The 27955-nt window shown below is 42.6% G+C and overlaps 1 protein-coding gene across 4 annotated transcripts; it reads right to left on the reverse strand.

Moving 5' to 3' along the window:
* Positions 1-181: 181 nt before the first annotated feature.
* B4GALT4 (beta-1,4-galactosyltransferase 4) lies at positions 182-27955 on the reverse strand. 4 transcript variants are annotated; one of them, XM_050973840.1, is made up of 9 exons: positions 27791-27955; positions 27477-27554; positions 26682-26714; positions 13925-14405; positions 12115-12347; positions 8533-8720; positions 3690-3812; positions 1251-1355; positions 182-823 (listed from the first exon to the last, which is right to left on the reverse strand). In XM_050973840.1, exons 4-9 carry the CDS (start codon positions 14190-14192, stop codon positions 682-684), a joined length of 1059 nt encoding a protein of 352 aa, XP_050829797.1. In that variant the 5' UTR covers positions 14193-14405; positions 26682-26714; positions 27477-27554; positions 27791-27955; the 3' UTR covers positions 182-681. The 4 variants fall into 4 exon arrangements, with proteins under 4 accessions (XP_050829797.1, XP_018763683.1, XP_018763682.1 ...); XM_018908138.3 differs by lacking the exon at positions 26682-26714; XM_018908137.3 differs by lacking the exon at positions 27791-27955 and having other exon boundaries at positions 27477-27783.

The raw sequence follows: 27955 nt of genomic DNA on the forward strand, positions 1-27955 counted from the left end.
CATCAAAATAAGTGGAGCAGAATTTCTCCCCCTCCAACACAGCTGGCCACTGCCCTTTCCTTCTGGATCCCTGGAGAGTAACAGACATCCTGCTGCAGAATGAGACTGATCACTGCCACGGCACATGGCAGCAGTCCCTCAGCAGGGGACACTGCAGTGTGAAGGACAAGACACTCTGGAGTTCAGTGGACTGCATTTATTGAGAAATTTGTAACATCTCCTTACCCATTACCATTACTGCCCTTCCCTCACACATAAGCAGTTTTTCCTTAGGCCAGAAAAAATTAACTTTTCTCATCAAATTCGTAGTTCTTGAAGAATTATTGTGCTTTTAATGAGACCAAAAATAACTTTAGAAAGTTATTTAGAAAGAGTTGCAAAACAAATATTTTTTCAGGGACTTCATTCAAGTCCTTGGACCAGCCCAAACAAGGACACATTTTCTAATGTCCCAGCAAAAAGTGCATAGAAGAACATGTAGACCTGTCCTGGGTCAGTCCGTAACTCCAGTCCTCACAAAAGGAAATTCTCAACCACTCCATGAGATGCTGTGAAGGAGCACTTTACTTGTTCCTGTGCTACTGAAGGACTCTTCCAAGCAGGTGCTGGAAGTTATCTGCTGTAACAGCAGCCACAAAGGAGATCTGTTGCCATTTCCTATAACATGGGAGGTGCTGGCCCCTATGAGACCTTGGGCTGCACGCTGAAATCCACTGTGATGTTGATGTACAGTGGGTTGTGTTCCACAGAGAGCAGTTTATAGGAACAGGAATTCAGCCCGTCTGTCTTCCATGTTCTAGAGACCTGACGGAGAAGCTTCATCCTGAGGACAAAGAGAAAAACCTTCACTGAGATGCACAGGAGAGGAGTTTTGATCTCTTTCCCAATGGTAGTAAATTTGGAAGCAAAGCTACTGCTATTTTTTATCTACTGGAAATACAAAGTTGTTCCTGTTTCCAACACAATCACATATGGGGAGAAAAATTGGCTCAATCTCTGAAGTCATATTTTAATCATACCTATGTGAGTGTAATTTTGGAAGTTTCCAGGGAACACTACCCAGTCAGTTCTAGGAAGATCTCATGTAGAGAAAACAGCTGCCAGCTGTGAACAGTGTTTTAGGGGTGTCCCCCAGAGCCTCTGGGTACCACAAGAAGCTTGTTTGGCCTGGAGCAAAGAACTTGTCCCCCAGGTGCCTGGCTCAGCCACAGACCATGACAATGTGAGGCAGAAACCTGTTCTTGACCCACCTCTCTCGATTCTCCTCGTTACCATGGTCACGGTTGTGGAAGATCATTGTGTACCTGGCCACATCAGCAGGCGGCCTCACCACTTTCATCTTCTGCATCTCAACCCTGCAAGAAGCAATAGTGTTGTGAGAAAGACAACACCTATAAACCAGCTGTTAATAAAAAAACCCAACAGTTGGAGACTTCATCTCTTGTAGATGCTGTGGAAGCAAATACAGAGTTGTAAGAGCTAATCTGCATCTCTTCCACAACCCATTTTGCCAGAGAAAAGAGGCTCAGAGCTGCATTCCTGGAGAACAGGTCTGGGGGGTGACAGATACACCTTTCTTTGGAACAGAAGCAGGTAACTACTTACAGCAGAGATGCAGAGCTTTAAGCACACATTATACAACAGAGTACATTTATATTAGTATTGACTGGACTACTCTGTACTGCCCTGTAGCAAGTCTCCACATGTTCTGCAACAAGTACATCTCAACCTCTGCAATAAAACTCCTATACTTCCTAATTCTCCAAAAATTAATTAAAAGCTTGTTTTCTATTTTAGTAGCTGGCAGACAGCTGCAAAACTTTTATTTGTTCACACGAAGAAAATTTCTCTTAAAACAATGCCAGAAGCACTGAGTCCTATGCATGGATTTAAATGTCTGACATCAAGTGCTTAATTGGAACTTCTGACCTTACACATATTTGTGGAGCACAGCTTTGCCCTGACAGCAGAAAGAAAGAAACTTTATGACAAGGGAACTAAGGAATAATCCATCTCTTTGCTAGTCACTCATCGGCTGAAAGAAAAATAGGAAACCAAGATTTGAAAAGACTGAGCCCCTTACAGATTTCCATGACTTTGTAGCTGTAAATTATCAAACACCTACAACAAATGATCTGAGGAATCTCTCTGTGATACACGCCTTAGGAGGGGGCCCAAAAGAGACCATCACCTTTGTTCCGAGGCAGATCAGTAGAATGTGAGAGTCCCCGGCCCCGAATTCTGAGAGAACCGAAGGGATGCTGCCATCTGCTGACTTCCCTCGGGAAGGCTCCAAGGATCTCTGCACAGCAACCCACCAGACAGCAAGCTTGCCATTACCTACCCCTGCAAATTCGGTCACCAGCCCAGCCCAAGGCCCACCCAAGAGGAAAAGCACAAGCCGAGTCCAGCTGCAGAACACACCCTGGGTCAGGACTTGGTTTCCCCACCAAAACCTCAAGAGCTGCCAAGTTACAATGTGCCACAGAAAAACATCACTTGTTTCCAACCCCTTGCACCCATCATAGAGGCGCTCAGTAAATCCTTTCTTCTTCTGAAAGAACTATCACCCATGGGAAGCCAGGGAACAAAATAGTACCAAACCACCCCCTAAACTATAAAAGTCAGCTCCCAGGAGGTCACAGAGAAGTTGGTGCACCTAGGCAGGAGTAGTAAGAAAGAAAAAAATAGTTGTGGTTAAGGGACAGAAATCCATAACTGCAGCAGACCTTTCAGATTTCTTCAGATAGAGCTGACCAATCTGCTGAACTGACACCAAGAAACACTTTTCATTTGCAAGTTCCTAGCTTCTTACACACTTAATCCCCTCTAAATTTACAGAACATCACCAGGGATATAAATATTATGTCCCCAAAATGTTTGTTTGCATATTTAAGCAACTGAAAAGGATAACTTAAAAACGACAGAGTATAAACCGAGTTACAAACTGATAGGCTCTGCCAACAGAGCTTGTGGAATTGTGGGTTCTTATCTGCTGTTTGCTTGTGGTTTTTTCTCCATTTACTAATAGCGATGGAGGATTAGAGGTTTATTCCTAGGCAAAGGGCAAAAGATCAACATAAAAATTTGGTTGACTTCTTTGTCCCACTAAACCACTCCAGCCAACAGGTTTCTCCTACTTTGACAGGCATATCTGCAAAATGAGTTTTCACAAGAGCAAAGGGAATATGCATATATATATATGCAGCCTTTGCTGTCTTCACTATAATCAACACTACACAATTACAAACTAAGCCCTACTTGGAGTAAATCCAGTAGTCAATGAATGCAAAACACCCAGTCCCACCAAAACACTCCCACATTCTAGCAAAGCACTGGAACTCCATACATTTGTGCGTCTCTGGCAAATCACACTCCAGACTTCAATTATAACCCATTTCCAAGAATACAGATGCTGTGTGTCTGAAACAAAACCAAACCAGACCAACCAAATAACTTAACCCACACCCAGACAAAAGTGCCATGAGGAAGAGGATTAGGCATCGGATATACCTAATCCTTGCAAAGAGGAAACTGCTCACAGAACTGCATCTTGGACTTCACATCTCCTCTGCAATACTCTTCAATGCTGTTCTGAATGAAGGTCCCTGGGGTGTTTTGCTCTTGGAGGCTTAGTGCAAAGTTGGGCCAATTTTTAAAATTCTTAAAACTAGTTCCTCATTGCTTACCTGATTCGAAGATCATCATCTTCTCCACCCCAGCCCCAGTAGTTGTTAGAGAATCCATTCACTTTGGAAAACTGATCTCTTGTAAGAGCAGTTACACCTCCAAAATATCCCCGGTACCGTAACCTAGACGCACAAGAAGAGAGAATGAAAAATTAAAAGTCAAATTCTGTCAACAATGAAAACATCACCCTGATAACTCCAGATCTCGACTTGTCTTTCACAGAGTTAAGGGTGCACAAATCTTTAAAAGCTGGTCCTGTTCTCTTCCTCTTTTCACAAAAAGATGGTGATTTTTTTTTAGGCCAGAAAAAATTATCTCTCCAACTGAGAGAACAGAGACTTATTCAGAAGCTTCTCTCTTTTTGCACAATTCCCCTGCCAGCCAAGCAGGTACTTCATATCAGGGACTCACAGGTACAGAAGAACAACACAGCTATGCACTAATATAGGGGAAGCTCTGCAATAACAACAGTGAGCCACTGATTATCTTAGATCTGAATCTGAAAAACTTGGAAAGAAATCAGTTCACAGGCAAGGGCACATGCACTACTGTGCCATAACAATTCCAAGGTAAGGTACAGTGCAAGTTACTTAGTAACCCAATGCAATGGAGCTCAGCTCTAAAGGAGATTAATTTCTAACTTTTACCTTCCTCATCCTGAAAAATGCATCTACTTTTACAAGATGTTTACATATCATGTTTATTTGTCTTCTTAGGCCATTCTGCTAATTGCTTTCTATGATGCCCTCTGTCTTGGCCCTTAAGGTAACATTACAACACAGCCTCTATTATCTTGCCCCAGCCCATTCAGAGTTGATGGGCACATGGCTGCAGATTGCATTTGTATGTGAATCTAAAAAGATGAACAAATTGCCAGGGCTAGAAAGTACACATTATGGCACTGGACATGCCAGACGATGCTTGTGATTATTTTGGGCTTACTATGAATATAATTTAAAAAACACCAAAGGAGAAAATAAATCAATGCAAGACACTCACAACACACCCTCCCTCAAGAATATTTTTCCTGGCTAATTTTTGCTCACAGCATCACAGAGGAATTGTGAATGTCAAAGGGACCCCTGGAGATCACATAACCCCTCTGCTCAAAGCAGGGCCTGTTAGAGCAACTTGCTGAGGAACATGTTCAGTCAGGTTCTGAGCATCTCCAAGGATGGAGACTCCACAATTTGTCTGGGAAGCCTGTTCCAAGTATTTGAAAATCCTCACAGTAAAAAAAAAAACTTTTTCATATGTTTAGGTGGAATTTCCTGTTTGTGCCCATTACCACTTGCCTTTCACAGAGAAGGGTCTGGCTCCAGAGTCATTTCCGAGATACCCCTCTGCCTTCTCTCTGATAAACAGCCCCAGCTGAGCCTCCCTCACATGTCAGGTGCTGCCTTCCCTTAATCATATTCTCAGGCTGTCCTCTGGATTTGCTCCATTGTGTCCCAGAACTGGGCACAGTACTCCAGGTATCATCTCCATGGTGCTGAGCAGAAGAGAACATTCACCTTCTCCAGCCTGCTGATAACTCCCCCCCCCCAAGATGCCTCTGGCCTTTGTTACAAGGGCACATTGCTGGCCCAATGTCCTTTCTGGTAAGGCTGCCATTCAGACAGTTGGCCTCCAGCAGCTACTGGTGCACAGAGTTACTTCTCTCCAGGTGCAGGACACTGCATTTCCCTTTGTTGAACTTCTCTGTTCAGATTCCTGCTGGCCACATTCTCCAGCCTGACAAAGGCCCTGCTGCATAAATGAGCCCTGTGAGATTTCTGTCCTCTGAAAACTTCCTGAGGGTGCAATCTGCCACATCTTCTAGGTTATGATGAAGACTCTAGTACCAGCCTAAGTATCAAACCCTGGTGTAAACCACTACCAGTGACTGGCCTCCAGCTGGACTTTGCTCTACTGATAAGAACCCTTTGAGCCCAGCAGTTCTGGCAGTTTTAGCTCATCTTACTATCCACTTACCAGTCCATACTTCATCACTTCGTCAGTGGGGCCATTATGGGAGACAGTGCTGAAAGCCTTCCTAAGATAAACATTATCCACTACTATACCCTCGTCCAAGCCAGTCAAATCAGAGAAGGCTATCAGGTTGGTCAGGGACTGTCAGGTGACTGTCAGGCCTGACTTGTGAACAGATTTGTTCTCTCTCCTTTATCACCCCCCTGGAGGAGACAAGCCACATGGTAGAGGAAGTTCCATCAAGTTTTAATTAAACATTACTACCTTGAGACTTCTGCTATGGATACTCCAGAGGAATGCAGTAAACAAATGGAATGGACAGCAAGGAGGACCCATAAACAGGAATAGCAGGCAGAGCCCTCCCCAGCCCTGCTTTCAGGACAGTCACCAACAAGACCACATCCCATTCCAGCAGCCTGACCGTTTGGGAACTGCTTCCCAGGCACACACCCATATATGCACCCCAGTGCTCCCTTATTCACCCCGTAACTCCCCCGCACCACTGCAGAGGCAGACACCAAAGGAGCCAGAGCTGGCATGAGCTGGGAGTAGTGGGGCCAGCAGGACGAGGGGAGGATTCTCCTCCCCTGCTCAGCCCTAGAGAGGCCACATCTGGAGTGCTGTGTCCAGTTCTGCTCTCCACAGTTCAAGAAGACAAGGAACTGCTGGAGAGGGTCCAGCAGAGGCCACAAGGATGATGAGGGGTCTGGAGCATTGCTCTTATGAGAAGTGGCTGCTTAATCTGGAGAAGACAGGGGGGATTTCATCAATGCAAATAAATATCTGGAAAGTGGGTGCCAAGGGGATGGTGCCAGACTCTAGAATGGTTTCCACTGACAGGATGAAAAGCAAGGCCATAAACTAAAACACAGAAAGTTCCACCTCAACATGAGGAAGAACTACTTTTCGTGGAGGGTGGCAGAGCACTAGAACAGGCTGCTTAGGGAGGTTGTGGACTCTCCCTCTCTGGAGATATTCTAAACCCACCTGGGTGAGTTCTTGTGTTACCTGCTCTAGCTGACCCTGCCTTGGCAGAGAGGTTGGACTGGATGATTCCCAGAGGTCCCTTCCAACCCCATCTGCTCTGTGATCCTGTAACCAGGACAGTGCTGCCCACTCAACCCTCCTCAGGCAGCACAGAACTGGCAGGGCCCAGGCATGACTTGCTCCCAGCTGACATCACCTGCAAAAATGCATCTCTGTAACAGCCCCTGTAACCACCCTTCCCTGAGGACAAGAGAACATCAGCTCCTTTGGAATTCTTAAAATTGGACCAAAGAATACATATAATAGGAATGGTCAAGAGGAAAAGACGTTGTGCTGGTCTCAACAAAAAACCTTAATTAAAATAGAAGAGTTTTCCCAACCTTATCTTCAAAAATTCAATATATTAGTCTTCTGTCTAAAAGAATCCAAAACTGAGCTGTAGTTTATGTAGCTAAACATAAGGTACTGGATCTCCAAAGGCACATGGCTGCTGAGACTACTGCACACTGCATCACAATAGAAAATAGCATCCTAGAAGAAAAATAATTCCCCTCACCCCACACCAGGAAACTAATAAAACTCCAAAACCAAAAACCAGAAAAAAAAAAAAAAAAAAGAACCCACCACCTCCCTTAAAAAACACCCCAAAACCAACATTAAAAAAAAAATCCACAAAACACAAACCAACCCACATTTCTGCCCAGGACATTTTGTGTAAATACAGAACATGGATGGGTCCAGTTTTCTGTACCTCATCTGGGCAACATGTCTCAGTATGCTCACCTCAGCTGCAGCAAAACACTGAGGTCACCTAACTAGGATTGGTATCAGCTCAGTTCAAGTATCATTCTTGAGCTCAGAATCTGAATTCCTTCAGACATGCCTTGGAAGCAGAGCATTACTAACCCCACTTCATGGATGCATAAACAGGCAGTGACACAGAAAAAGTATTACTTATAAATTCAAGTTGAATTATCAAATTCAAGCATTACAGTGAAATACTCTGCAAGGCACTGCAAGTGCTCCAAAATCCTGTCACACGCCTAGTACATATGTATTTGTTCCAGTTTTCACTAAATGACTGGAAAGTGAATGTTATTCTGTGTCAGTATTGACACATCCCACTTCTTTCTCATATATTTAACAAAGGAAATGCAGAAGCCAAGCAGAGCTTTACTTCAAAGTACTTTGAGATCAGCTTTTGAAAAGCCCACTTCTAATCAATATTTAGAGTGATGTGACATGAACTGAACCTTGAAAAAAACAAGTTCAATGAAAACACTTTTAGTCATTGAATTCACCAAGCTCAGGAGCCTTTTCTCCCTGAGGTGGACTGAACTTGACCTTTCACTTTGAACTATTTATATCACATGAGCACTTAGGGGACTCATTTAAGAATCAGAATGATCCTGTGTTATACACTGTTTAGTCAAATAATTAAAGGACAGCCCTATGCCTTGGCAAATTCCCACACTTGAGCTCTCAATATCAGACATTACCTCTTCAACAGCAGAAGTTAGTGGCAAGTTCTGTTACAGTAAGATCACACCCACAAATCACAGGATCAGGAAACTTGCAAATGTGTATTTAGCTTTGCCAGAAGTTCTCTGCACAATCTAGGCACATTGCTATCCTCTCGAAATGCCCCTTAATTCAACTCCAGAAACAAGAACAATGACAATGATCATTTATGCAGGTGACCACAGGGCTGACTGCAGAGGTGTCTTGTCCAGTTCTGTACTCCAAAGAAGTGAAGTGTTACCACCAGAAACCTTGTATCATGAGGAAGGGTAGATACCAGCACACAGCTCCATCAGAAGAGGAACATTATCAGTAACAAGGCATTTCCCTGTTGGTATTCTTTCCATATTCCCTGTTTCCTACCTGTATCCAGTATTGTTCCTGCCAACTACAAGGTGCTTTGGTTGTGTGTCACACATGTAAATGTTAAAGTCATTTTCTGGCACCAGATCCACATCATGGAAAATGAAACAGTCCCAGTTTGCTTCCTTTAGGGCCTCTAGGTATCCTACATTCAGCAGTTTGGCTCGATTAAATTTGGTGTTGCCAGCCTGTGGAAAAGAATAGGAGAAAACAACTCTGAAGAAGGTGCCACAGCTTTTGAACCAGAGCTGCTCCTGGGCATTTGTTCTGATTGCATGGCTTGCAATCACACCCGTGTGGCTTTTCCAGCACCTCGGGAGCAGCAACTGCACAGAGTGCCTCGTCACACTGGGCACAGCATTGGAGTGGCTAATAGTGCAAAGTGTTTCTCCAGCCTCCATCCATCACAACCACACCCAGCCAGGGTCAGGAAAGTCTGTGCTTAGCTGGGCACCACAAGTGTGACTGCTCCATGGCTTAACCGCCCTTCTGTCCCAGTCCTGGAATTCCCATCAGGCACCACAACATAACAAGTACCAATCTAGAATCTGATGTTCCGTACAGCTGTGTCAGGAAGGCTCATGGAAGTTTTTTTTAAAAAAAGCAAAACCAAACCAAACCCCCATATTAATCCCATGCTAATTAGTCTCTAGATGTCAGATCCCTTGCCATGAACTATTAATGCCTGTCCCCTCAGCTTGGAGGACAGCAATGCTGAAAGAGCTCCCTGTATTTCCTCTGCCAAGTGGCAGAGTGAGAGTGAAAAGCAGGTCTCCTCATTTTACCTCCCACCTATAACCTGATGATGCTGTTGCAGGGAATGTGCTCCTAGCACAGAGCTTCACCTTTTTACTAGTCTTCATCATTTGCTTTTCCTCTAAGTTACTTAGTATTCACTTTTGAAAAATCTAATTTTTCACCTCTGAGGTGCAAGTATATCCACACACACCTGGCAGTTTTGTAAGCTTATCATGTCAACATTTAGTTTGGAACAAGACATGTGCTTATCTGGCTATTTTCATTTTTTACCTGTCTCCACACACTGTACCAGTCTGCAGAAGGCTTTCTGCTCTTGAGGACAAAGAGAGGATAGAGAAGATGTACCTCAAGTTCCCACTTAGGAGCCAGAGGGCCAACCCCAGCCCTCCCAGACACAGACAGGACAGTCATTTTCCTAAGCAAGAAACCTGTGTACTTGAAAGAATAATAATTTAAAAAAATGTTTTCCAGAGAAACTGCTTGGAATTCTAGCAAATTTTCTAGAAGGTGCCTGGACAGAAAGAGGGTCCATGGAAAATGAGAAAGAAGCTGGCCTCCCCAGGCTGAGAGAAGGTGAGCTGTAGGGAAAAGCTGTTGTATACAAAGCCTGTTTTATTGTTCTAAAAAGTAACACTTTGTTAACTAAAACAACCATCTGCTCTGGAATGAATAAGATTTATGGGATTATGACTCCATACTCGCAGTCTGAAAAATACAATACAGTGCCCATTCTGAGAAATTATGAGATGGATAATCAATTGCATCCATCCTCTGGAGAGAAATTTTCCAGTAAAAAGTTTAGATACAATTCACCCAAAAGCAAGATGTCAAATTTCTGAAGGGGGCAGGGGTTGTGTAGGTTTTTTTTCCTTAAAATGTCCCATATATAAAAATACCCATGAGACAGTCTCCTCCTGAGGATGAAAATAGAGGTTGGTACATTTGGAGAACATCACTTGTGTCGAGTATCAAACCCACCTTAGTTCTGGACAGCCTCTTCCATCTGCTTAAGTTATGTTTTCCTCATCAGTGCAAGCCACCACAACAGCCAAATGCCAGCTGGCATGGCTTTCCAGGAAGGGCAGTTTGCCATGTCAGACCACATACTCAACAAACAGCAAAATTTACTCATCCTTTATCGAGGACAGAATTGTCTCCCTTTGCTTCTATGGAAGAACAACACTGACCACAAGACAATCTTATGTTGGGAAAAAAGTTATTCACTCTTTAGGGATTACAAACTCACATTGTTTTGAGTGCAGCACTCATGTATACACACGTTTAGAGAAGCACGACTTTAGACATGCTAAAAGCAGCCCACAGAGAAGAAATCTAGAGTAAGCCCTCCAGTGGCTCACAGAAAAAAATACAAAAGGCCCATTTAATCTACTTCCAAAGTAGAGTGTGTATTGTCTTTCCTCAAAAGAGACTTAGAACAACTAATGACATCACAAATCAAGAGAGAAAATGGATTTGCCCCAGAAGAGTTTTGTTAGACCCACCTTTCAGTTTTTTGGCATGCCTATCTACATGGAAAAGCTACGTGAAAGCTTCCAACCTTTCAAGCACAATCTCTGATGGAACAAGTTCAGACTTGACCCTGCTGCGCTCATCAGACAAAACTTCCATACTTTTGGATTACTTTTTGCTAACATGACAACAGGAGTTTTCCACTTCACATATTTTAATAAATTAAAAAGATATGCCATTCTCCCAGTAATTTATTGCTAACCACTGCTTCCTGCTAGAATGAGCCAGTAAATGTATGATTATAGTACATATTAATGCAGAAAAAAAGCCCTCATTTTTCCACTCTAGAGGCCATATGATGACTCTAAACAATGAAAGAACAATTCGTTCCAAGAAAAAATATCATGCCATGACTTTTATTGCTGTTCTGCAGTTGAGCAGAAGCATAAGAGTGGAAGCTTTCACCTAGAAAGCACTGTCTCATGGTGATTAATTGACTCTAAGCTCTTTAATCAGGAGGGAAGAGAAACTGTATTAATTTATCACCTTTTTCTTCTGCTGTCTCAAATGACTTTTTGGAGCCAAAGCAAAACATCTAAGTAAACAACAGTAAAAGAAAGCAAACATAACAGAAGATCAAGGAAAAGACAACATATTACAAAAGAAAAATATATCATGCTTTTAGCAGCACATGCAATTAGCACATAAGCACCTTGATGAAAGACAATGTGGCACATGTCTGCTTAAGTTTTAGCCACTGAAACAGCCTTGCTAAAAAAAATGCAAATAAAGAAATTAATAAATCTTTCAGGAACCAAGTGCTGTTCCATGATGACTACTTCCCACCATGATGACTACTTCCCACTGTACTTGCTGGGCAAATAAAGCAGCTACAAGCAGCAGCTGTCGTGTTCAGTTTGAGAAAGCAAAAGTAAAACCACATGGTACACACAACTTACTAAGCACAAGAGCCTGATGGGAGAGAAGGGCTACAGACAAACTGGGGCCTTCTATCCAAACGACTCCAAATGCCAAGATAGGCCAGCCTAGTTACATGTGTGGATACTACAAGAGAAGTCAGTTACATTAGCAGCACGAAAGATGCTTACCTTGCATGCTAACTCGGACTGAGAAATTAGCACCAGTTAAAGACACTGCCAATACTCCCCAGCCCTGAGATCCAGGAATGCCACCAGCAGTGGCTGCAGGCAGTATTGCATCCCTCAGCATGCAAAACTGTTGGATGCAGGCTTGGAGGACTGATGTCAGACAGCAGAGGCAGCAGAAGCCTCTCCTCAGGCTGCAGGGCACAGCCAGCACCCTCACCCAAACAGCTCTGCATAGCTGCCTCACCTGGTGGATGACATAGATGCCATAATCCAGCTGCTGCCTTTGCAGGAAGGGGTGGAGGTGCTGCAGGAGGTACAGCAGATGCTTCTCCCGGTTGCGGTGTGGGATAAGGATGGCCACGTGCTGCAGGGCTGAGCACTCCACAGGGTGGTACCGGCCCTTGGCTACCTGAGGGTTCTCCTTTTGCACCTCTTCCAGTGTAACAGATGGTTTGAAGGAGAGTTTGCTGGCACCTCCTGTAAGAGAAGCACAAGAACCTTTCCTGAGTCATTTCAGGTTGTGGCTGGTCCAGTCACGTTATGAGGCACTGTGTAACCAGTGTAAGAAACCCAGGTTCAAGTCCCAACTGGCTTCCCTACACTTCCAAGAGAAAAGTAGCACTACAAGGATTCTATGCAGGCAGTGGAAGGAGAGGATGTCAAGCATGTTAGTTGCTTAAACTGACTGTGAAGTAGTGGCAATAAAATAAAAATATTTTTTAAAAACGCAAGAGAAGTTCTAAGCTACTACAGAAGGATTGGCCAGGAATGACTGCCAGGGCAAAGCAAAGGAGAAGAAAGTGGAAAGAGACACAGGACTGTGGCTGTAAGAAATCATTGGTACCTAAAGCACAAAAAAGCACAGCAGGCTTAAGGCTAGAAATTAATAAGATAAAACATACCAAGGCTTTCTGTAGGCAAATGAAATATTCATCCCTTCTCTTGCACTGAGCTATAATCCCAGTTCCTCTGAACTCAGCAAGCCCATGAAAAAGTACAATACAGGCAACTGTGATGGCTACAGTCATTGGTGCATTTACTTAATCAAATGTGTCTTGGGGTCAGGGTGTGCAGGGAGACAAAGGTTTTTGTACTACATCAAGGAAGAAGGAAGAGTCTAGCTTCCCAAACAAATCCCTAATCAGGTTCACAATAAGGAAGAGAAAGAAGATAATGACATGATACTGATAATGAAGATAATAACATGATAATGATGCAAAGCAGGAGCACCAAGCCAAGAAAAATAGAATAATAAAAACGCCCAAACCAAAAAAACAGTCACCCATTTGAACCTTCATCATAATTAGTACTAACTCCAACAGAGTTGTGAAGTCCTTCAAAAGTTAATACAGACACATAAAAGCATATTTAATAATGAAAAGACAAAAAACTGAGGAAAGATGAAAATACTTGTGGTTAAGACAAAAATAATTTAATTTTTTTTAAAGAAAAAAAAATTTTTTTTAATAAAAAGATGCACACATAAGCAAGGGAAAAAGAAAAATTCCTTTGTTAATCCCCATCAGCAGGAAGCATTGGCCACATCCAGGGAAGGGATTCAGTACATACAGCAGTTGTTGGGAAGACAAATGCTGCCACCATGATCATCCCTCCTTCCTCCTTTCCCCAGGCTTTTACTGCTGAGCAAGATGAATGGCACAGTCACAGGGTAGGGAATACCCCTGCAGTCAGCTGGGGTCAGCACTCTGGGCTGTGCTTACTCCCAGCCTCCTGCCCACCCCCACTGGATTTTAGGGGGCCAAGACTGACAGAGACAAAGCCTCGCCAGACTGCAAACACTGTACAGAGTCGGCAAGTTACTGCTGTGTTACCAAAGCTGTTTTATCAACAAATGCAGAGCACAGCACCAGCTGCTCTCCCAGCCAGACCCAGCATGGGCACTGGGTGGCACAAGACACTCCCTCACCCAGGAGTGCTTCCTGCAACTGGTTGTATTGGTTTCACAGGAAAGAAATCCAACTGGAATATGGCTAGAAGTCAGCAGCACTACAGTGCTCACTTGTCAGAGAGGAGAGGAAAACACCATCACTTACGCAGGTTTGGAGACAGAGCTGGGCAGGGATCCTGAAATGACTCCACCATGGGAACATCTGCAGTGGATTCAATCTTCTCTTCCTTTTGACTGTGCTCCAGGCTAGTTACCTTCCTGAAAAACTCCACCATGCTCTTAGCTTTAGGAATTTCCTGTCTGGTGTCCACTAAGTAACTGAATGTGGTCCATAGCACCATCACAAATAAAGTCACAAGCACCAACACTTTGAACTTATAGAAGAGGTTAAAAACATTCCAGCCCAAGGCCATGGCTTTCCCTGATCCACAAACAGCTTCCTCTGCTCTGATGCTGAGGCAGGTCACTGCATATCCAGCGGGGATGAAACCACAGCTATCAGTAAGAACATCACAGTACGGAAGTAAAGCTGGAGGTAGGGAGGGCTACCACACTTCCTGCAGTTTTGAAATTCATGGAGCCATGGTATTGTTTGCTCTTCAAATGTCACAAAATATGACTTCAATCTGGACCACAAAAAAAGAAAAAAGGACAGAGAAAATTAGTTTCTACCAGTTCCACTGCTACACTTTCACAGATTCCATGAAAATAGGCTATGACAATACACAAAAGGAACAGCAGGTATGAACAATGGGTCAAAAACCAAGACCATGATCTTTGGTGTTAGTTCAGCCATAAACCAGCTGCATGATTTTATGAAAATCACTCTCCTGTTTTCTTCTTCTCTCTCAATCTTTCTTTTTTTTTCAGATCAGAAAGTGCAACCACTATCCCATGTTACCTCTGTGTACACTGCCTGGCAATACACAGGTTTTATTACTTCTGTTCCTACCAAAATTAACAACAGCTGCAAAGCAAGAGATTCTGCTGGCTATGAGTAAAGCCCTTCCAAAATGAAAACCACATGAATCTCTGTAGAAATAAACTGTTTTCTTCTGAAAGACAGTATTATTGATGTTACGTTGCTCTGCACAATGCAGAGTAAAACAACACTAACTGGTATCAGAAATCATTGTTCTTTATCTGCTGCCAGTCAGTACCACCTTTTGGGTCTTTGTCCAGTATTCCTCCTCTCACACACTTGGGGGAGGAAAATCTTCCTGCTTTTTAAGGGAAAGGTTCAGTTTTTCAAAAGTGTTATGTCTGTAAGGAGCCAATCCTTTATTCCCCCTCCTCCTGCCCTCCTTCAAGGGCTCCATTTTCATCCAGCCTTTCACTGCCATCATACTATAGTTACCACCCTACTTCTTTTGGCTGTTATCATTTCATAGCAAAGAAATGATGAAATTTTAATGAAAGAGAGTTCTGATATAGAAAACACACAAGAAAACTGCAGCCTCTGAGAAGAACAAGGACTGAGGCTAAGTGAAGCAAAGGCAGTGATTAAAGACAATGCACATGAAACAGGCTAGATCAAAGAGAAGAAACATAAAAACATGAAAAAGGTTATTTTATACCAGCCTCTAAAGTACATGAGACCCTGGGGAGATATCACAGGCACAAGGAGTACAGTAACTCCATATTTCCATTAGTTTAGGCCTTGTGTCTTCTGGAGAATTTTGCTGATCAGTGGAAATGTATATGGGAGCCTGACCCAGGACTACCAAGATGAACTCCCAAGCTTTTAGGGTTCACTGGGAATTACCAGCTGCTGTCCTTCCTGGCAGGCACTTCATGGAAAAGCCAATCTGCTCTCCCCACTCACATGCAACACATAGCAATGCTCTAAGAAAAGAGACTCCAATAAAAGACTAAATGTCCACCCTTCCCCACCAGTTTACACCCTGCAATAGTTGCACACGGAAATCAGGGATAAACTCTATGAATCATCTGAGAACAGTGTGAAACTCATGGGTAATAATAGCCTGTAACTAACAAATCAACGACCTTAGAATTTGCTTATCTAAACTCTACCTACAAGTTTCTATGGAATAATCTAGATTGCTGCCTTTCAGCTACTATGCAGTATTCATCAGGTGAAGCACTTCCCCCAAAGGCTACAGTTTCCTCCATAATAAACCAAAGGTCTCACAAGGAAGGAATTTCCTTCTCCATCACCTAATCCAAGTGCACCCCAAATTAATCTGGGCTGAAAAGGACAACATGAAAGTTAAAAAACTGAACTTAACATGCAGTGAACAACTATCAAAAGGTGTTTATTATATTCACAGCTTCCCACTTTCCCAGAAATGGACTACAATCTTTAAAAAGAGTTAAAACAGTTGCTCAGCAGTGGTACTCAGATTAGTGCAAATGGGCTGTCCCCCATAATAAATTATTTTGTCCATAAACAAAGCTAAAAACTAACTAACTGTGGGAAAAGACATAAAGAAAAACCAGGAGGCAGTCAGTATTAATCAGAAGAAGTAGCTTCTGAAATATTTTGTAGTTTTTGTTAAAATATCAGGAAGAACATGCAGGTGTAAAATTGCTAAGGTACTAGGATCTTAAAATTATGGACCTAAACTATGAACTTACTGCACCAACCTTATTTCTACTTTCCTCCACTCCTATTCCAAATCTCACACATGAATTTCTTTTGTCAGCTTTGCAAGATTCTATAAGTAGTTGCTACTAAAAGTTCACGTTACTTGTCTAAGACAAATCTTCACACTATTCTACTGTCAGTGTGAATAATTTCCTGTAATAACTAAACTCACATCTCCATTGGCTTCTATGGCAGCAACAGAATGCTGCTCCTGCTTAAAATACACTTGAGCAGGGCAGCATAAATATGCACACGATTAGTCACCCTCAGCTCATCACAACTCTCATGCAAAGGGGCAATAATTCACGTTTCAGAAACCTACAGCTTGATTTTTTGCTGTTATCTACAGAGAATTCAGCAAGTATTTCAAAACGCAGACACACAAAGGTATTTTGGTATTTTAAATGGAAAAACACAGATTAATCAATTGACACACCAGTTTACCTTCCATTATTACTTCAGAGGTTAAAAGGTTGTTTGCCTGGCTTTTTTCCCCTGAAACATGAGAATGGCATGTGCACAGAAAGGCAAACATGATTCTACCAACAGAGAAGGAAGAACTGTGGAAGAACAGATCTTATGAATGAAGATGACAGCTAAGAGCTGTCACTTTTATGACTCCTGCCAAAGACTGAAATCTTGGGAACTTAAGAGGACAATAACTGAGACTAAAAGGACAAGCAAGAAGTTAAGCCTCAATAAGAATCTGCCTGTCAGAGAAACAAAAAACCTTGGCCATTGCCCCTCTGGAGGGTGTTGTGTTACCATTTCACAATAAGGACTCTTCAGTTAAAAAAGTCATCTTTCACCAGCAAGGCTAAAGTACCTTGGTTGCCAAGTCAGGCAGCTAACCCAGAGTCAAGAAGCCCAGAGCTTGGACCTTGTTAAAGAAAAAGTTAGGCTCAGGGCCTGCTGCTAAAAAGCCATACTTGGAGAAGTGGTATAAAAGCCAGAGCTACAATACATAACATAAAACCATTATTAATGGAATGGTCTTAATCAAATACTGATTAGAACAGTCATACAAAACCTACTCCAGCCTTAATGGTCTTGACAGTAACAACTGAGGCAGAAGAGGTATTCAGTAGCTAAGTCCTTTCCACATCCTGAACAACCAAGTCACCCATCCCACTGATCAACTTCCCACCTTTACTTTGTTCCCTATGTAGTTAATGGAGCACATCTTTTCATCTTTGATATCCCTGGATTATGGCTGATAAATTGGTTGGGGATGGTGGTGAGAAAAGGCCACCTAGTCATACATTATACCATGTGCAAACAAAAATTCAATACTGAACAAATCTTGCTAGAAACAATAGTATCTCAGAAGCTGGAAACATGGCTCTTTTTTCTCATGCACTTCATAATTCAGGGTGACCGACCCTTAAACATGGGTGGCAGAACACTTGTGGCACAACTAAACTCTTCTCATAGCTCTGAAACCTGACTCTAGTTGTGTGTGACCTTCATAAATCAGACCAATGAAACTTTCATAGGAAACAAAGTGCAACTTTCTTGTAAAAAAAAATCTCAGAGAAGCATAACCAAACCTAGTTTAGAAAGTTATAGCAGGCTAGAAGGGAACGGCCCTTCAGACCACAAGGTCAAAACCAACACAGTACCCATTTCAAAATGCATAATAGAAAAATTATGCAGTTATGCAAATACGGCATAAGTCAGAATTCTAAAATTGATGGAAAAGGTGAAAGGTCTCCATCGACATGCAGATATACTTGTATCTAGACAGATGCTGTAACACAATTCTAAATAGCTCCCTGATCATGTTGAGGCACCAAAATAGTGCATGTTCTGCCTTCCCCAAAACCACATCTGTACCAACAACTGTCCCTGTGCTCTGCAGCTTGTCTAATAACCCAAGTTCTATAGCCTGTAATGTGTTTTGAATCACACGCCAAACCCTGCTTCCTTTCCTGGCACTGCTCATAAGATATTTATCTGCAGGAACCCATCCAGGACACAGAGCTGTATGACTCCTCCAGGAACAGGGGCATTCAGTTCTCATCCTTGAGCATGATGGCACAAACATGAAGCCTTAACTTGCCCTTTTCCATCCAGGTAGTCCAAAATAGTGAAAAAGGTTCCAGCATGACAAGACTCCTGAAGCAAACTAGAATGGTCAGAACCCATCCATACTCATCCAAGGTTTTCCCAGCAGAAACACACATGCATTGTAGTCTGACACACTGTGCAAGCACAGAATGAGCAAGCAACATGTGTACAAGCTGGTTCCCCATGTAAGCACTGCAGGGTCAGCCTGTGCATTTGCCTCCTGATTGAAGCCAGTAGCATTACCAAGCTCAGAAATGCCCAGGAATACTGGACTAAAGGCTGTTCTTTTTCATCCATGCAGAATTCCAAGACAAAATCAGTATCAGCTAAAAGACTGAGAACTAGATGTAAGTGAAGGAAAATAACCTTACGAACAAAATTTGGTAGGTAACTGGAGTTGATAAAAACTCATTATGTTCCAAACCATTATTTTTCCCTGACACATTTTTAGATTAAAACTGTCATTATGATAATTATGCTAAAGCCTAGATTACTTATCCAAAAAAAGTTATGCTTAAGAGTATAAACAATCAGTGAGAACATGATGCCTAAATTTTACTTTTCACATGTTCACATTTAAAACTATTCACCCTGCAGGAGTGAAAGATATTTTCATCTGATGAAAGGAAAATTAATTTTTAATTTACACAAACCAACTTTGACTACCTGTTTCACATGGTCGAGTAAAGACAGAGATCCCAGGCAGGATTTTCTAGAAGCTCCTGCAAGCTCATAAAGCTCATGCACAAATTCCAAAGGCAGCAGAACAGGTTCAGCAGCAACGAGCATTCACTTCAACCTAACTCTAAAAACTGCAATAAGTTCAAGCAGGAAATGAAGCATGAAAGAGTTCCCTGGGACTGTATTTAATCAGCTCTGTACTAAACAGACAATTATTTGTTATTTTATCTAGGCCAGAATCAAAAGCAGCAATGGGTTAGCTCCGGGTACATCAGGAAGTATAGCAGTCTTCTTCATGATATACACCAAGAAGGAATTACAATTCCTGACAACTGGCAAGGTAGAAAGATCACTGTACAGCATCAGCTTTTCTATGAAGGACAGTTCAAGTCTTCAAGTTTTACAAGAGTCTATACCTGCTCCTTTCACAGGCATTTCCTTCTTTACAACAGATTAGTTTCTCAGTAGGGCCGTTAAACCAATAGCTTTTAATACCTCTTTTACGCAACACTTTCATAATCCTATTACCTCTTCCTATTTAAAACCCACCAACTGCACTGAGAAATGGTGCTATTTCAAAAGAAAAACAAACAACATAAAAGATAAATTCAACCCTCAAACAAATTCTCTTTCCACTTCTCAGAATTTCAAGCCAAATAAAGAAAGCACATTAAACCACTCACTGCTGCTGCCACATCACTCCTTCCCGTGGAACACTCACTTCAAGAACTACGGAGAGCACTTCACAAGCAGCAGAAACTTTTTATCTAGGAAACCCCACACCATAAAGAGACCTCTGTTACCTCCCACAGGCTGCATGAAAGAATCAGCTCAATATCACAGGATGGGGAAAAAAAATTAAAAGGAAAAAGAAAAAAGAAAAATAAAAAGAGCCAATACATCAAACTTTTCCTCAGGCCAAAGAGGCTCTGTGGTGCTGTCCCACATGCCCCTCCCTCAGCTCATGAACGAGCCCGGGATGGCAGCCAGCCTCCCTCCTTTCCTCCTAGCACAGCAGAACCAACACACAGACACTCAGGCATACCAGGACAGAAGCAATATTGCTCAGAGATAATTCCCAAAACAAACCCTTCCATTAGAAACAAAGGCTCAAGCCTTTGCTCCTAAAAGAAAACCACAATCTACCAGTGCCCTTTTGGCATCTTTTCCATTTTGAGATTTTAAACATTAGAGATGTCATTCTTCTTATACACATCAAGCTGCCCACTCTCTTGTCCATATCTGTGGAAAAGTCCCAGTGCTCCCACTACACTCCTCTCTGTTATCACCTAGACATACCCACTGATGACAGTCCATACTCTATGCAAGCATCTACTTTATGCAAAAAGCCTGGCTCACTGACCCTTTTCAGGAAAGGCAACTTCCTATTACTAGGTTGCCCCTCCCTAGTGCTTTTTCTACCCCTCTGACCTGTAAAACTCCTCCAGCAACCCCACAGAATCAGCTGGATCAAAACAGAGGTGTCACTTTGTCATCTCACCCATCTGGGGCTACCTCAGACTACCAGGGATGCAGCATTGCAACAACCTGAGTAGACACAGGGTACATGGGTAAGGTGGATTGCAGAAAAGGATGGGGGAGAAAGTATAGGTACAGCTTCATGACAAGTGTTAAATTTCTTGTAACTCAAACCTGTTTGAACTCTTTGGACAATACATGCATTCCAAGCAGGAAGGTATTTCAAGGCTTCCCCAGTCAGTGGCACCTCCTCTGTGCCACAAAGGTCTTATCTATTTTCAGGACTGCACAAGAATTTCGGGGGAAAGCTTCCTCATTTCAGACACTCAGTAGTGCAGAAAGAACCTTTAGCACTACCACATGTTTCCACTGGTCAGTCACAAAGCCAGACCAGTCTTGGTCTCAACTGTCACCATCTCATCTTTCTCTCTGGTCCAGTCCACAAACTATAATTTCTCTGCAGCAGCACAAGCTCTCATGAAAACATAGAGCTGGCTGGATTAGGAAGCAAGCAGAATTTCTAGCAACCTTCTGTATTCCTTTGTCTACCCTTCCCACTGAAAAATGTCAGAAAACCTGATATGACAACCAGCAGAAAAACAGAAGTTCAGCTTTCAGTTGATTGGGAATGGTTATTTTAGGAGCATGATAACAGATATTTCCAGGCAACGACAAGTAACATTCTACAAACTGCCTGGAACCAGGCAATTTTAAAGAGGAAATGTATGAGTTAAAAAGAAACAGACCAAGGGGCACTTGTGGGGCCTGACTACAGTAACAGCCACTGCCAGCTAAATACTCCAGTTATGTCAAGAAAACAAAGAGATACACAGATGTGCTGGCCCCACACTCTTTATTCCTTGATAACTGCTTGATACCCAATATAAAAGAGCAAAGGTACTGGCACCTCCAACTCCCTGAATTACAAAAAAAAAAAAAAAAAAAAAAAAAAGATAAAAGAATACCTAACACACCAGGAAATAACTGCTGTGTTTCAACACCAGCTGGCAACTCAACACCACACAGCCACTCCCTCAACTCTGCACCAACAGTGGGATGGGGGAGAGAATCAGAAAAGTAGAAGTGAGATAACTCACAGGCTGAGATAAAAAACGTTTAATAGGACATAAAATGAAGAAAATAATAATTAGAATAACTGTATAATAATTAGAATAACTGTGGCAATAATTATAATTAAAATATAATATACAACAGACATTATGCAGTTGCTCACCAATGCCCAGCCAGACCCTAAGCAGCTGTCCCTGGCCAGCCCACCCCTCAGGTGATACACCGAGCATGATGCCCTTCGGTATGGAATACTCCTTTGCCCATTTTGGGTCAGCTGTTCTGGCTGTGCCCCCTCACAAATTCTTGCCACTCCAGCATTTCCACTGGCAGAACATGGGAAACGAAGAAGTCCATGACTTGGGGAAAACACTGCTCAGCAACAACCAAAACATTCCTGTGTTATCAACTTAATTCTCATACTAAATAAAAACCACACCACTGTACCAGCTACTAGGAAGAAAATTAACGCTATCCCTGCTGAAACCAGGGCAATAGCCTGGATATTTTAGCTTACACAACTTACTGTCTCCAGGAGTAAGAGAAGAAGAAGATTGCAACGTTGTAAATGAGGAAAGGCTTGGCAGATAAATACAATAAATCCACTACATAAAAAGAGAACATGACAGCAAAAAATCACTGAGAAAGAACTTTCCATACATGTTTAACTCTGACATGCAGGACAGAGAAGAAAATAGGAGTGTCTCATTATCTTGCATATCCCTTACAGGGACACCATTGTTCTTCCAGTCAACATTACCCTGAACAAGGAGTGCTATTCCAGCCTGCTCTGGTTTATGATCAATACGATGAGCAACTGTCTCCACTGGGATTGCATTCAACAAATGCAGCAGTCCCTAAGCACTGGTATATGTGAAGTCCACTGTACTTTGAAAGTGTGTTCCAGATTTTCTGTCAGCTAGACTCTCACTTTACCACTCTGGAACAGAAGAGGGGGAGGTAAAGACTCAGAGGTCACTTAACAACTGACAAGGCAGACTCAACATGGGGAAAATTAATTTGTTGTCAATTAAAAATTGAGTAGGATGGTGAGAGGCAAAAAGTACACGTCCCCTCCACATCCTTCTTCCCAGGCTCAACTTTAATCCTTCATTCCCACCTTATCCACTTCCCAACCCAAAACAGTGCAAGGGCACAAGGAATGCAGGCCACAGAATTATAGAATCATCTAGGTTGGAAAAAACCTCTACGATCATCGAGTCCACCTGCTAACCCAGCATTGCCAAGCCCACCAACCACTAAACCATGTTCCTAAGCACCACATCTTCAAGACCTGGGAATACTTCCAGAAACAGTGAGTCAACCACTTCAAAGGCTATTCCAGCCTGCTCCAGGGCTTGTCAATCCTTTCCATAAAGAAATGTTTCCCAATATCCAATCTGAACCTCCCCTGGTGCAGCTTCAGGCTATTTCCTCTTGTCCTGTTGATTGTTACTTGGGAGAAGAGACTGACCCTTTCAGGCAGCTCTAAAGAGAGGTCAGGTCTTTCCTGAGTCTTCTTTTCTCCTGGCTAAAAACCCAAGCTCCCCCAGCTGCTCCTCACAGGACTTTTGCTCCAGACCCTTCACCACTTCTACTGCCCTTGTTCAGACTTGTTTCAGCACCTCAATGTCCTTCTTGCAGTGAGGGGCCCAGAAATGGACACAGAATTCAAGGTGTGACCTCACCAGTGCTGAGTACAGGGGGACAATCACTACCCTAATCCTGCTGGGCACATTGTTGCTGATCCAGGCCAGGATGCCACAGGATGCAGCTTTATTCAAATCATCTCCTACTACAACATGAGACTGACTACAGCACACTCAGGTGAGAGAGTTCTCCCCAGCCATAGCAAATGAGTGGGTGCTACTCCAATCCTGCAGTACAGTTTTCACTTTCCTGAGGCACAGTGAACTCTGGTGCTACACTAGGAAATGCAATCTAGCTTCTCTAGGCCAAGAAACACATTTATGAATGGCCCCTCTTGTTACACAACTACAGCTGAGCCACTGACCTCACTGCAGGACACAGCACTGTCAGCCCGAGCCCAGCCAAAGTGACAGAGTGAGGGTTACAGCAAACAGCTCTGGCACAGCCCATCACTCCCTAATGCTTAGCACAGAAACATTTTTTAAGGAATACAGCGCTTTTTAAAAACACCTTCCCATCCAAGATGAGTGGACTATCCTGAAAAAACACATGATGAAACAGTTCTCTGTGAACATAGGAACCTCATGTGTAATGGAATGCTCAGGTCACTACTCAGCTCAGCAATACCCTATCTTTTTCTGGCAACTGTGGCCTTGCTGGAGTGGCATCAGTCAGTAAAGATGACAGAAGTCAGAGGCATTTACAAAAACACTTCAACACATTCCTGGTCAAATTTCTCACTCAACTCTCTTCTGCACAGTGAAATAACATCTGAGAAAACCATTATATCACAATACCACACGTTCTTATTTCAGCTTCACAATACATTTTTTTAAATGAAAGTGTCAACCACAGATAGCCAAAGTAATACAGAAGCAGCGTAGACCTGTGGCTACTTAATACATTTGTAATTTTCAGTCTGTGTGTACCTATTAACAAAGTTGTAAAAAAAATAAAAGATAACTAATAGAGTTGAACATGTATTATGAAAGCATAACTAAGAAGTTATTTTTTTCTCATTAAGGACATTTTTTGTTCCTCATGAAGGTGCTTCAGCACAAAAACTGCACCAAAGACATTCCAGAAAAAGCTTCCTTAGGCATGAACAGATTTAGTTTTTCTTATTTTTGCAGTCTTATCCCAGTAAGGATTATAAATTCTCAGGGCCTACTGCAAAGACATCCATACAGACAGCATGACTTTGTTAAGCTATTAAATGTACGGGACTTCTTCCATGTTAAAACACAATTTTTTTTTTATGCCAGTTTTCAACCAATCTGCTGATGAACTTTTATGCAGTAGAAAAGTTTCAAACATACAATTTAAGAGCTCTAACTCAAACCCCTTGGAGGCGATATGGCCTAGAACAACATCACAACAAGAAATTTTAATCAAATGCTTGTGGAAGTAATTTGAAAAATATACTCCTGAGAGTCAGGATATTGTTAATCCTTTTGGACAAGCAGCTCAGTAAAACTTCAGGCAGTGGGAGACATCACTCTTACACTTGGTTACAAGTTTCCTTCCCCCACCTAACCAGATCCTGCTTGGGAGTCTGGAGAATTAAGGGAGATGTGATTGGGCTCCTCCTCTCCTACCCTCTCAGGACTAAAGAGCTCCTGTCTCCCCAGCCCTTCTCATCCAAGCAGCAGACAGGCTCTCTCTCTTTTCAGGAGTTCGAGTCGGATGATACCTAACTCAGAAGTAGAGCAGGGGCAAGTGGCTCCTTTCCAACCCTTCACTTCTCATTACTGTGCAGGTCTTATCCCTTCCCATCTCACTGATGAACAAAATTAGATGCAAGAGTTCAGAAGTCAACTACAGGACTAAAGACTGAGAGGAAGCACAAGAGTAGTGCTGATGATGCCCCACCAACATCAGAGCCAAATACATTGCTATTACTTGTAAGTGCACACATTTACAATCACCACTGTATCCGTTTAAAAGGATCATCTGAATTATAAGGCATGATAACTTTATCCCACAATTCACTGCCTGATAAATAAATATTTACTCAGCTGTTGCTCTCAGGACACCAAGATGACCCAATTGTAGCTGTAAGGCATGTTACTTGTAGACGTGGCAAAGCACTTCAAACAGAAGACAAAATACTTATAAAACACCCTTAATATGTTGAAACCCATAAAGAAAAAAAGTGAAGGAAGCACTCTCCCATAATTTTACAATATTTTCAAGGTCCCATTTGCATGCAAGGCAAAACCTCCAGTCTCCAAGGCAAAAAAAAAAAAAAAAAAAAACAGCTATCCCAGCAGCAGACCTGCTGGGTGACTTTTGAACTATGTATTTGCCAAAAAAAAAAAAATAGGTTTTTTACCAAATCCTTGCGTCATTCACCCAAGCTACAGAATCTCAAGGCACACCTCCTTCAAACTAACAAAAACCAAGTTCACCAAACTCATAAAGCTAATTTAGACTTAAGATCATATCACAGAAAGCCAGCAATCAAGCACCCCTAATTTCTATTTTTCTCCTACATATTATTTAAGAGAGAAGGACATGCCAACTCAAACTATAGAGAAAAACAAAAACCTAAGCTTTCCAAAGTTGAAGTAGCAAATGTCTTACTTCTAACAGAAACATATTTGTGAAAATTAAGCTTTTACAAAATTGACAAGGAAATACCCACATAAATAAAAAGCAAGATCAATCATACCTAAAGGAAGTGTTTATCAAGAAAACTCAGCCACAGTTATATTATCTTGGATGAAAGGTGATACTTTACATTGTTAAAAAAAGGTTCATGAAACATTATCCAAGTTGAGCAGCGAGAGAGAATAATACAAAACCCCAAAGCTGCACTTCTATATATTCTAAATTGAATCAGCATTTGTAATTAACAACAGAAGACCTACAGAATCATCACTGAGTTGGCAAAGAAAAAAAATACTTAGAGCATCTCACATAGCTACCAACTTTACTGAAAAAACTGTAAATATTTAAGTTGAGGACTGAAAACTGATCACAAAGTTTATTTCTTCGGGTTCTTTTAATAGCAGCTATCTGAAAGATATCAAACTTTCACCTTCCTTTTCTCTAAACCTCTCTGTTGAAAACTGTCTTGTAAACTGCCTCAGCCATCTCTTGGGAACTTCAGCTGTTAAATGAAGGGGTAGAAAAAATGTTAAATCCACAAGAGATATTCATTGTTAACTCTTTGAGACAAGCAAGCGTTAGTAATAACTGAATACACATATTCTCCTTTTTGACTGTTACTATCAAAATGCTGTGAAAGTCTTAAAGTCTACAAGGTTTCAAGTCTTATCAGAGCTCTACTTTAAAAGCATTTATATTATGATTCAGAAATAAAACCTTATTGAATACTCACGCTAGTAGACCCACTTCTGCTCCCCCTCAACACCTGCAAACACATTTCCCAGAATCACAGAATTAGCTAGGTTGGAAAAGAGGTTTGAGATCATCAAGTCCAATCTATGACCTAACACCACCTTATCAACTAAACCACGGCACTAAGTGCCACATCCAGTCTGTTTTTAAACACCTTCAGGGACAGTGACTCCACCACCTCCCCGGCAGCTTGTCCCAAAGCCCAATTACTCTTTCTACGAAGGATTTCTTCATAATGTCTAGCCTAAACTTCCCCTGGCACGTTTTAAGACTGTGTACTCTTGTCCTGCCATTGGTCTCCTGGGAGAAGAGACCGACCCCCACCTGGCTACAACCTCCTTTCAGGTAGTTGCTTCCATCATCACCTGGAGAATTTTTGTCAAATGACAATTTCCGTCAACTTGTGCAAGTCTCCTTTCAAGCCCACTGATCACTATTCTGGCTCTTCCAAATTAACATCTGGAGAAGCAAGTGAAATAATTTATGTCCTGTCAGTGAGAAAATACTTATTGAAGAGCATCACTTGCCTGTTCTCCGGTCTCCACATGTGAAATGGAGAAAATAACATCCGGTACTGCATTTACTTTATCACAAACCTTCCAAAGCTGTACTTAAAATGCAAAAACCAGTGCACTGCGACATCCTCCTAACTTACAATCCCCAAGCCGGAGTACAGTAACTACTTCCACCGAGTACCTAATTTTTAAATATGTAACGATTGCCAATTATTTCAGTAAAGCTATGCTGTAGTGAAATTATGCCCCGGTAGACTTACTTCACGATCACAGCCTCAAGTCCCGCCTGTGATGTTCCATGAGGGGCTCCCCACACGCACACGGACGCCCTGGAAGTCCTGAGCAACACAACACAACCCAGTTTCGGCCACGGACCAGATGCTCCAAGTCCGAGAAGGTGCAATGACACCAACACCCTTCGCCTTTCGCTAAAGATCCCAAACCGAAGCACCGGCCGGGCACTCGTTAGCCTCAGCGCAATTTCCACACCCGCCCCCGCGGTCCTACCGCTCGCTCTCAGGACGGGCAGCCCCTCACTGCGCTCTCCCGCTCTGCAGACGGAGCTCGTACTTACGGGGCCCGCGCCTCCCACTGCCCCCGGAGCCGCAGGGGCACGGACACGCTCCCGGTGAGTTTCCCGGTGCCGCAGGGGCACGGACACGCTCCCGGTACCACAGTGACCCGGCCACGCTACGGCCGCGGACCCCGGCCCGCCGCCCACCCGCTCGCTCGCTCGCCC

This window comes from Serinus canaria, chromosome 1, assembly GCF_022539315.1.
Source record: "Serinus canaria isolate serCan28SL12 chromosome 1, serCan2020, whole genome shotgun sequence".
NCBI lineage: Eukaryota > Metazoa > Chordata > Aves > Passeriformes > Fringillidae > Serinus > Serinus canaria.